Source organism: Heterocephalus glaber, unplaced genomic scaffold (assembly GCF_053883595.1).
Source record: "Heterocephalus glaber isolate CG9 unplaced genomic scaffold, H.glaber_assembly_v1.0 deba00001472, whole genome shotgun sequence".
NCBI lineage: Eukaryota > Metazoa > Chordata > Mammalia > Rodentia > Bathyergidae > Heterocephalus > Heterocephalus glaber.
In genome coordinates, this window is record NW_028258315.1 from 68,902,610 (window position 1) to 68,914,852 (window position 12,243).

Consider the following 12,243-nt stretch of genomic DNA (forward strand, 5'->3'; position numbering starts at 1 on the left):
GCTCACTTCTGTCGTCAGCTCCTCCATATGGTCCTCAACAAGCTCCTCTATGTCTTCTGCACCATCAACATCCAGACTCTTGCCCTTGGACACAGTCTCCTCCCTACCTGTGCATCAGACCCTTCCAAGTCACAATCCGTGACACATTCTGGCCACAGTTTCCTCCAGGATGAGTTTAAGGTCCAGTACGTGACGTCTTCCCAGGCTTTGTCAATAAGGTCGATGCAGTGGAGGATATTGAAATGTTTCTTCCAGAACTCTTTCAGAGTCAAGGACATATCTTTGGTGACACTAAAAGACCTGGTGAAGAGTGGCTTGTGCACAACTTCTTGAAGCTGCAGATCACTTGTGGTCCGTGGACTGCAGAAGAGGTGTCATGTTGAGGTGGAGAACTTCATCTTTATGAAATCAAACTCAGGGTTCAATTCATCCACCAAGGCTGCAGGGTCTGCTGGGGCATTATCCATCAGAAGAAGGCACCTTCCAGGCAGCTGGCTGTGAGAAAGAGATTTCTTAATGGTAAGTGCAAACACCTCATGCAGCCATTCCATGAACATCAGCCTTGTGACCCAAGCTTTCACACTGGCCCTCCACATGACAGGCAATTTGGCCTTGAATGCACATGGGGTCTTTGAATGTACACCATTCCAATCTCTCAATCTGTCCTTCGTGAGTTTGTGCCCTGACAGTGCCTTTTCCTTCTGTGTGATATAGGTTCCATTTGGCATCTTCTTCCAGAAGAGCCCTCTTTCATCACAGTTGAATACTTGTTGAGCAACGTATTCTTCTGCCTCCATGAATCCCATCAATTCTTTCCTGTAGGCTTCTTCAGAGGCCTTGTCAGAACTAGAAGCCTCACCATGTCTTACCACACCATGGATGCCACATATCTTGTGGAATTTATCAAACCACCCTCTACTCATTACCTGTTGCACTTGTAGAGGAGTTTTCTTGAAGTTAATCACTATGCAATTTCTTGGCTTTTTCACAGGTCATAGCTTCTTTCACTAACGCTATCACCCGCCAGCTGTTTTGCATTCAACTACACTAACAAAAGTTTCTCCACCTCTTCCAGCACTTTTGTCCTCTGCTTGGTTAACATCATTACTCCTTTTGCCACATCAGCTCCTTTGATGGTATCTTTATTCTTCAAAATTGAAGCTTCACCACCTTGTACTCAAAGGCCAGATCAGTCACACAAATACCATGCTCATGCTTTTCTACAATTTCCTTCTTCAGTTCAATGGTTATTTTATTCAAAACCTTCTTCTTACCATTATTGCTCTGCAACTTCTTGTCACTTTCATTACCACTCTGCATATTCTTTTTAGCACTATGCTTGCTCTGCACTTTCTTTGAAGCCATGCTGGGTTGAATAATACTGCCCAGTGCTGTATGTGCTAACAAGCACATAGAAAAGCTTCACAGTAAGTGTGCACAGGTCTGTCTGCAACCACGATCTCAACTAGAGGAAGCCATAGCCACATGTCAGAGTGAGAAAGATGGCCACGTTCATATTCATGCAGGGCAGATGGCTGGGCTCATGTTGTTCGAGAAAAGAACCGAGGCATTGCTGTAACGTTTTCATGAATACAGTTTTTTGAAACTAAAGATTAAATATGTTAATTTCTAGACACATAAAAGATATTTTAAGAGACCCAGATTAAACATTTAGATATGAAAACCATAATGGCTGAGATGAAAATTTACTACATGGGATTAACAGCAGATTAGATATGGCAGACTGGTGAACTTGAACACATAGCAACAAAAACTAACAAAACGTAGAGGGAAAAAAACAAAAAAAGAACAGAATAGGAATGAATTGTGGGACAATTTAATACATGAGAATCCGAGTACTTAAAAAGTAGGAGATAGGGCTGGGGATTTAGCTCAGTGGTTCCACCGCCTGCCTTGCAAGCACAAGGTCCCGAGTTCGATCTCCAGTACCAAAAAAAGCAGGAGATAAAAGAGAGGAAAAAATATCTCAAGAAAATAGTGGCCATAGTTTTTCTAAACTTTATGGAAACTGTAAACCCACAGATCAAAGAATTCAAAGTTCCCTGAACACAAGAAAGATGAAGAAAAATACACCAAGACTTATCATAACCAAACTGATCCAAACCAGCTGACAGAGAAAATCTGAAATCAGCCAGAGAACAGTGACATGAGGCATGAAAGTACAGAGAAAAAATAATAAGGGTGACAGATTTCTCAATGGTAACCTAGAAAAAAAAAGAGAGAGGGAGGGAGGGAAGGGGGAAAGGGGGGAGAAAGAAAGGAAAGAAAGGAAAGAAAGAAAGAAAGATAGATAGATTGATTGATTTTCAGGGCCAGATGGCCTCAATGAATTCTATCAAATACTTCTTTATTTTTTTAATTTTAATTTTAATTTTTTTGGTACTGGGGATCAAACTTGGGACCTTGCACTTGTGAGGCAGGCACCAGAACCACTGAGCTAAATCCCCAGCCCAAATACTTCTTTTTTTTTTTTGGTACTGGGGATCGAACTCAGGACCTTGCACTTGCAAGGCGGGCGGTGGCGGAACCACTGAGCTAAATCCCCAGGCCCCTATCAAATACTTAAAGGAAAAAAATTCTACATAAATTATTTAAAAAGCTGAAGAGGAAATACTTCCCAATTCATCAAAAACATTAGAAGAAATGAAAACTATAAAGCAATAATACTCATGAACAGAAATGCAAAAATTTTTAACAATATATAAAATATATAATGCATGACTCAAGTAGTGTTTATCCAATGGATGGAAAGTTGATTTAAATGTTTTTAAATGATTAATGTAAATTATATTAACAGACTAAAAAAAGAAAACCTATGTATAGGTGAGAAAAAGTATCTGAGAAAATCTAAAGTCCACTCTCAACTTAAAAAAAAAAAAAACTCCCATCCAGCTAGGAACAGAAAGTAACTTCCTGGCCAGGGATTTAGTTCAGTGGCACCACGCCTGCCTGGCAAGCGCAAGGTCCTGAATTGATCCCCGGTACCAAAAAAAGGAGAGAGTAACTTCCTCAACTTGATCATAATCTAATAACCCATAGCTAATATTATATTTAAATGTGGTCACTCCAATAAAATAAAAAACTTGGCTAGAATATCTACTTTCAATACTTCTATTCAACATTGTACTAGACCATCTCACCAGTACAATCGGGCAAAGCAAAACATAAAAGGCATCAACTAGAAACATGAAAAACTAGAAACTAAGAAACAACTAGAAACAAAAAAAAACCCACCTTCATTTGCAAGTAACACGATTATCTATGTAGAAAGTCCAAAGGAATCAGAAAAAAGCTACTAAAACTAGTAAGTGAAGTTATCAAGGTGGCAGGATAAGACTAATGCACAGGGCTAATAAAATATATGATTAGCATGTCCTTGGGCTCAATCCTCAGCATCCAAAAAACAAAACAAAAATGAACAAATGAAAAAAACAAAAAAATCACTGTACAAAAATCAATAGTATTTTCAGTAATGAACAATTGAAAACTGGAATAAAATACTGTTCACAAAGGCATAAATATGACAAAATATGTGTAAAATTTCTACACTGAAAACTGTAAAACATGCTGAGAGGAAATTTTTTTTCAAGACAGTGTCTTGCTATATAGTTCAGGCTGGCCTCAAACTTACGGCAATCCTCCTGCCGCAGCCTCCCAAGTGCTGAGACTGCAAGTGTGTGCCCACACTTGGCTTGAGGGAAACTTCAAAGCAACTAAATACATTGAGAGATATATCATGTTCATGGATTGGAAGAATCAATATTGTTCAGATGTCAGTTCTCCCCAAATTGACCTATGGGATTCAACATTATTTGAATCACAATCCCAGCAGGCTGTTTTACAGAAATTGACAAGCTTATTCTATAATTTATAGGGAAATGCAATGGACCTAGAGTAGCCAAAGTACCTTTAAGATAAGTTGGAAGACTAATACTACCTTATTTCAAGCCATTACAAAGCTACAGTTACTAAGACAGTGTAGTTTGGATTAATATAGAGACCACAAAAATAGTTTCACACACTGCAGAAAACTGGTTTTCAACAAACACACAAAATCAATTCAGTGGAAAAAGACTGTTCATTTCAAGAAATCATGCTAGAAAAACTGGACATCCATAGGCCAAAAAGAGGAGTTCAATGCAGACCTTACACCATATATAAAAGTCTTCTAGGAATGGAACATATACCTAAACCACAAAACTTCTAAAGAAAAACAGGAGAAAGTCCTTACGACCTTGGGTTAAGCATCAATTTCTCATGCCAAAAGAAATGTCCACATGAGAAACTTGATAAACTGAACTTTTTAAAATTAAAAAACTTCTCTTCAAAAAGGCAGTTAAGAGAATGAAAAAATAAACTACAGACTGGGACAAAATATTTACAAAACACATACCCGACAAAGGACTTGTATCTAGGACATAATTAAGAACTCGAGGGCCGGGGATTTAGCTCAGTGGTTTTGCCACCCGCTGCACAAGCACAAAGACTTGAATTCGATCCCCAGTACCAAAAAAAAAAAAGAACTCCAATGATTAAGGCTCTTGGCTGGAGGAGGCTAAGGTGCAACTTTCTTCAGTTGTTCCAAATCCAGGTTCATCCGACATCAGCCGCCTCTACCATGTCGCCCAAGTTCAGCCCCCAACAAGATCAAAGTCATGTACCTGAGGTGCACCAGTGGTGGTCAGTGTCACGTCTGCCTTTTCCCCCAAGATTGGCCCCCTGTGTCTGTCTCCAAAAGAAGTAGGTGATGATGTTGCCAAGGCAACTGGTGACTGGAAGTATCTGACCAGTCAGAGCAGACAGGCCCAGACTGAGGTGGTGCCTTCTGCCTCTGCCCTGATCATCAAAGCCCTCAAGGAGCCACCAAGAGACAGAAGAAACAGAAAAATATTAAACACACTGGAAAGAGTGCTTTTGATGAGATTCTCAACAGTGCCTGACAGATGTGGCACTTTCTGGAACCATTAAAGAGACCCAGGGGACTGCCCAGTACATGGGCTGCAATATGCACAGCCAGCACCCCCCTGACGTTATAGATGACATCAACAAGGGTGTGGGTGAGTGCCCACATAGCTATGAAGCATAAGAAAATATTCAATAAAAAGATTGTCTGACAAAAATGTCAATGGTTAAGAAAACAATCTAATAAAAGCAATGGGCAAAAAGATTTGAACAGGTATTTCACCAAAGATACACGGATAGCAAATAAATACATTAAAAGATGCTAAACGGCATCAGTAGAGAAAGTAATCTTACCCATTAGAGAAATGAAAATTAAAGCAATACTATACCATGTACACATCTACTAAATGAATATAATTCAAAGAGACTGACCATACCAAATGTTGGCAAGAATGTGGAAGAACCAAAAGTATCAAATATTGCTGGTGGGAATACAGAATGCTACAATTTCTTTGGGAAATAGTTTGCAAGTTCCTTAAAAGTTAAACATGCACCTACCAAATGGTCTAGCCATTCAACTCTTGGGTATTTTATCCAGGAGAAATGAAAGCATGTATCATACAAAGACATACACAAACATTCATAGCAGCTTTATTTGCTGGCTTATTTATCTCTCTTATCAGTACTTGGGACTGAACTCAAGGCCTTCATCCATAGCCTTTTTTTATTTTTTACTTTGAAACATGATTTTGCTAAGTCATTGAATTGCCCCAACTAGGTCTGATCATGCTAAAGTGTCCAGACTGGGTGTGAATTTGGAATCTTCCTAGCTCAGCCTCCCAGAGTGCTGGGATGCCAGGTGTGTACCACCTGGCCCAGCTTCATAGAAGCTTTATTTCTAACAACCCTTAAGCTGGAATAAATCCAAATGTCCACAAACGGATGAAGGTATAAACACACTGTAAGTCCCCAACTTATAATGGCTTAACTTAGGATTTTTTTGGCTTATGATAGTATGAAAGCAATACATAATTCAGTAGAAACTGCACTTTGCAGTATGATATGCTCTTGTGATGCGAGGCAATGGTAATGACTGTGGTGCTGGCAGTTTTGGGATACAGGAATTCAACAAATTACATGAGCTATCAACACTTATTATAAGGCTTTGTAGTAGGTGATTTTGCCCAGCTTTGGCTAACATAAGTGTTATGACACATTTAAGGTTAGGCTTGGCTATGATGTATGTTAGGCATATTAAATGCACATTCAACGTAGCAATATTTGCAACTTCAGATAGGTTTAGAGGGTAATAACCCCCTCATCATTCAAGGATTATCTGTATATCTGTGCAATGGACTACATTTAACAGTGAAAAGGAAAGAACCGCTGATACACACAACATGGATAAATCTCAAAGCAATTATGTCGAGTGAAAGGATCTAGGCAAAAGAAGTACAGTGGCCCATCAGGATCTGTGGGGACTGGTTCCAGGACCTCCCTGTAGATATCAAAATCTATAGATACTCAAGTCCTTTATCTAAAAGGATACAGTATTTGCATATGACTTATAAACATCCTCTCTTAACCTTTACATCATCTCTAGATTTCTTACACTACCTACTACAATGTAAATGCTATATAAACAGTATTGTTTAGGGTAAGAAAAATATAGCGTACCATTCAGTATAATTTAAAAAATATTTCTGATCTGTGAATACATGGATATGGAATTCATGGATATGGAGGGCTGACTACATACTATATATGGTGTTGGTTTATGAGTATATACACATCAAAACTTATGAAATTATATACCTTAAATATGTCCAGCCTATTTTTACCTCAATTACATCTCAATAAAGTTGTTAACCCATAGGACAAGGCTGAGGCAATAGGGTCCCAATTTCAAGCCCAGTTTGGGCAACTTAGGTGACATACTAAGCCTGTGTCAAAATTTAAGAGCTCAGGATATAGAAGGCCCTGGGAGAAGTGAGAAGGCCCTGGGTCCAATCCCCAGTACCAACCAACAAACAAAAAGCACCATAGGACTTCTATATAGTGATAGAACAGGAACGATACAGAGAATGTATCCAAGGTCTATTAGTTCTGTTTTTAATCTATTTGGTTTGCTATTGTATCTCCACTGTCTAAGTCAGTATCTTTTCTAGTAAGGGTTCAATGAAGGTTTATAAATGAATAGCTTCCTCCAAACAGTACACATGTGGGAGAGAGTAGAGGCCAAGGCTGGTTCTAAATGATTTCTATACAAAACTAAAGGAATAATAAAAGTTCTTCTGAGTCATGACTTCATGACTATGCTTGTATCTCATAATAATGTAGTCTTTACATATAAAAATGCATAGATATCTAACCAATACAGATTTTTGCTCTAAAACCAACAAACATTCTTAGCTTCAAAAGACTGTTTTGCTAGTAGATAAGGTTTTATTCCAATTGCCAAAATAAGAATATATTTCTTTGCCATACTTCCTTGACAATTCATATCTTCACATTCAATTTCTTTAATGGAACCTCTATTAGATTTATCTTCTCTATTATAAATTTTCTTAGGAACTACTGCTACATTTAAGCTTCCCTTAAGATAGAAGCAATCCATTTCATTGGTTTTCAAAGATTCTGAAGCAGCAAAAAATCTGGTATGATGTCCCAAATTTCTTAATAAAACAAAACACTTTGTTCCATAGCATTTAAAGTGTTTTGATCCTTAAAAGTGCTGAGCCAAATTTCTCAGTGATGCTGTAGCAGATAATGAAGTATAAATGTTTCTGTCTGCATTCACTGTACACAGCACGTTCTTCCTGGAGGCCTGCTGTGGTGGTGATATGTACGCCTGTTCCAAGCTTCCAAGGTCATGTTCTAATTCAGCCAATCTCAGAAGCAATACTAGAGGCCACTATAATAAAGACACAAAGGCTCTAACCTTGTCTATCTCCAGAAAAATCTTAAAGAACATGTTCTTAATAGTGGTTTGATAACATTCCTAATAATTAATAGCTATCCAGTAAGGGTGGACATGCATCTAGTTGGGTAGGTAATACTGCTAACTATAATAAAATGCTTGTAATGATCACACCTCGTATGAGTAAGCAAAATTCTACCTTATGGTAAGGAAATTTTTGAAAGTATTATTTTTTCAATAATTTTATAAGAAATTAGGAAGATGGGAAAGTAAAGAAGGGAATAGAGGTGAACAAACATAATAATATTATGTGCCAAGCACTTCATATATGTTGTTTCATGTCACGTTCACAGCACTCCTGTGCATGAACTGTAACTGCCCTACTTTGCAGGAGAGAGCACAGACACTCAGCCAGGTGAAATAATTTGTCCCAAGTTTGCATCCCTCACAGTGGAGCTCACCTGTTATTCCAAAGTCATGGTTCTCTCATTACTCTACACAAACTGTCATAGAAAGAAAACCTTATGATGTGCTCGGTTTATTTTTGCTCACAGAAATGTCAGCTACAAGCTGCCGTGACAGAGTAGGTCACCATGGATCTGACTTACTTCAAGGAGGAATCCCCAACACCAATACAGCCTCGCAAGCTGAGCTTCCTTAGGAATCCACCACATCGCTTCGAGATATTTTCCACTACTCGACCCTTGAATGGAGAGAGTTAGAAAAAGTATCACTTTTTCATGCTGCTAACCTAGCAGTAGAATAACATGAAATTCAGAAACAATATATGTTTCCAGAAATGTAACAGAAAATATTGTGGAACATTCCTCTAGCACTTTAGTTCTATCCCTACTGCAAAAAAGAAAAATGTTTTCAATGAAACCATGGACGTATTTTTTCAAAGAGCCTGGGCGCCGTCTTTTGATCCCTCAGCCCTGAGTGAGGCCCCTTCCCCTCCAGAATCAAGCCTGCTCCATCGGTCATCAGGCTCCCTGAGGTCCGCTGTGGGAACACTGGCCAGTGAGCAAGACTTATGGCCACTGGAATGACTGCATTTTTACGATTTAGGATTCTTTTCAGTATCACTAAGACACAGTGAGCAAAAGATTTAGAGATTATCACTTTGAAAGTGGCTGGTTTGGAAGGCTGCCATGTGTGGGTGGGGTACTTGCAATTACTGTTATTAAAACTGGAAAGAGCCACAGTAAACACCTGATGCAGGGACCAGTGTAAGCCAGGAACTGGAGCTTATCTTTCCAGCATGGACATGAATCTCTAGATCCCAGCGCCCTTCCAAGCTCAGAGCACCACAGAATGAGAGGAATGAGGGAGTTCCAAAGCATCTGTGGAACTCCTGTGCTCTGCCCCACTTGCTGGACATGCCTGCTCCACTGGCTTAACGGAGCCCAGACTCTCCATGCAGCAAGTGACATCGCGGAGGTGGGAAGGGACCTCCACAACAGGCCATTAGTTCTTCTAGGTTCTGCCAAGTGAAGTAACTAGGAGGAAACTGCTTGGACTTACATCACTGTTAAACATAACCATTTCCTTATTCATTAAAAAAAGACACAAAACACACTTTGATAAAATATTTGGCAAACATACTATATTAACTGAATTAAAGTACAATTCCATTCTAGTAACTGAATTGGCTAAATGGGAAAGGAATAAGGTTTTACTAACATTGGGAAGATAATAAACTCTGGTATCTCAATACCCTCAAATCAGCACTTTAGGCAATTATTCTGTGCGATGTTCTTTATTACTCTTACCCTTGCTTTTTGATTAGAAATACGGTATTTAATATTAACATGTTCCTGCCTGTTCAAACCACCAGTGGTACATGCCTGACTGTCCCAACAGGTTACTTTTTATTAATTTTTGTTAAAAAGACTGATAAAAGTGATTAGATCTGTTCATACCACCAGTGGTTCAAGCCACCCTGCAGTGAAACACAGGAATTACAGCCCTGCCATAAATGTGTTGAAATTGTTTTAAAATAAACTTTAGTTGTCTAGGTTTACCACTCTTAAGCTAAAATATTCATGTATTTCCAGATAAATACAAGAATACAAAAATATGTTGAATGTTTAAAATTTTAAAATATTTATTACATTGAAAGATACACCGCCATTAATCCCCTTCAAAATATACCCCCAACCCCACCTCAAGACACCCACCTATCCCATCATTATTGCAACTTTCTGAAACAGTTCTGAAAGTCTTCTTTCATGTCTTTATAAGATGTGATAAAAAACAAACAAAACAAAACAAAACAGACTTCTACTGCCAAGTGCCATCTAATAGAAAGGCAGGCTCATAAAAACATGGTGTATCCTCATTCACCTTATTCACTGGCCCTGACACTGTGTGACTTCTGGCTCTTCCTCAAAGCCAAAATGACCACAGAGGGCAAATGTTTTGAATCAATTTAGGACATCAAGGCAGCCACAAGAGCGCAAGCAAAGATGCAGAAAGTGGAAAGAACAATGGGATAAGTATGCTCAAAGTGAGTGAACGTGTCTTTCACTATAAGTCTTTATTTAAATAAACATGGTATTTTTTAAAATCATACCTGGTAGAGCAGAATCCTAGAATTGGAAAGAGTTTTAAAGAATTACTTCTTTATTTCACAGGTAATCGAACAGAGGCCTGAGAGTATATCATTTAAGCAGCCAGGCTGGAGTCACACTTCACATATCCAGCCTCACTCTTAGGCCTGCACCTCAGGCATTTCTCCATTCTTAATGCTGAATTACAATTCCCAGATCTTTCACTTCAAGAAACATTTGTCAGATGTCCTATAAAGGACTAGGTAGGTGTTAATGATGGAGCTGCAAGACTTTAAAGTGGTGGGGGTAAAACTCAGACTATGAACATGAACAAGGGGGGAAAGCTATCTGTCACTGATATAGGGCAAAAATAAAAAGACAAGGGAAAATTTGGTCTTGATATATACAAATATCTTCCAGATTTTTTTCTCTTCTGTTCTAAAGTGTTCTGAACACTTTAATATGCCAGATGTGATGGCGAACACCTGCAATCCCAGCACTCTAGGGCTGTGGGAAGAGGATCGTTGTGAGTTCGAGGCCAGCCTGGGCTACATAGGGAGTTCAAGGTCAGCCTGTAACTATATCGTAAAGTCCTGTCTCAAAAAACAAAACAAAACAGAACAGAAAAACCCTTTTCTATTAAATCTAAAATGCAGTTAAAAAAAAAAAAGGCAGATTAGAGGGAACAGTTACTTATCTGTTTGAAAAGTCCTCTAAATAAAATTAACTAACTTACCTCTACATCTGTTTGAAAGTTAAAAAGATCTATTCTTTGCCAGTTGCTTCCATCTAGGGCTAAGATGTTCCAAGCCTGAGTGGCAGAAGAAAAAAGAAAAGGGGTATGGGTGAAAGAGGTACCGTCACTGAGTCTGTTAAAAAAATATTTGCAACCTTTATATTTCCAAACTTTTATTCTTGATATATATCAAGTTAATAATCAAATACAGGATTATGATAACATGTCTTATTGAATACAAAAGGTAATATTTTAATTTTAATATTTAATTTGAACTAAAGCTCATCCTTATTCCAATAAAACTTGGTAAATATTAAAGATCTAGAGAATACACTACCTTGGAAATCTGCGCACATCTGCACAGAGTTACTATATCCAAGAAGGAAAATATTCTAGAAAGAAAGGAAAAAACACACACAAAAAGATACTGTTAACATTTTAGTATAATTATGACTTGAAAGATAAAATCTAAAGTGTCATATGGTTTTTTCAAAATTTCTCAATTAGCAACAATCAAGTACATAGTAATTTCATGACTGAAATATTCAAAGTTTGTACATTCATAAGCTGTTTGAAACACTATACAAATTCTCTGAAACAGAACTCATTAATCTTTTATTTCCTTGGGGTTTTTTGTTTTTTTTTAAATTTCCTTGTTTTTTTAGAAATGAACATGGGAAAGTGATTCTAAGTAATTCTGTGTGAGGGCCAGCTCTCTAATCTACCAAGCCTGGTGATAACCAAGTCCTTCAAATTCTAATATCCCTAACACATGACGCAAACCTCTCTTTTGGATGCACCAAACAAGCTCAGATTTGAGCCTCAAATAACATGGCCAAAAAAGCTAAATGACAGAACCCATTGGTTGGATGTATTTGTCCACCTGGCAGAAAGACAGGGCTCATTAGCTGGCACAGTCTATAAGTGACGAGTAATTCCGGAGCAAAAGCCAAGAAGCTACAGAACATGAGAAAGTTGGGGGAAAAGAAAAGAGAGAAGCAAACAAAAACCTGGCTGACAACAGTAATGCCACTTGTAGAAAACAGCAGCTGCCAGCACGGAATCGATCTGAATGACAGAGGCCAGGAGCCACTGAGATCATCCTGAGCAGC

General features: G+C 38.3%; 1 protein-coding gene and 1 pseudogene across 1 annotated transcript in view; one reads left to right on the plus strand and one right to left on the minus strand.

The window, feature by feature from the left end:
• Fbxl2 (F-box and leucine rich repeat protein 2) overlaps nucleotides 1–12,243 on the minus strand; it is a 101,691-nt gene that overhangs the window by 35,650 nt on the left and 53,798 nt on the right. The window contains exons 3-5 of the mRNA XM_004857852.4: nucleotides 11,469–11,523; nucleotides 11,132–11,206; nucleotides 8,452–8,546 (exon numbers count right to left, since the gene is read on the minus strand). Of these exons, the coding sequence (XP_004857909.1) occupies nucleotides 8,452–8,546; nucleotides 11,132–11,206; nucleotides 11,469–11,523 (225 nt within the window). The remainder of the gene's footprint in view (nucleotides 1–8,451; nucleotides 8,547–11,131; nucleotides 11,207–11,468; nucleotides 11,524–12,243) is intronic.
• On the plus strand, nucleotides 2,275–10,169 carry LOC110344505 (large ribosomal subunit protein uL11 pseudogene; annotated as a pseudogene).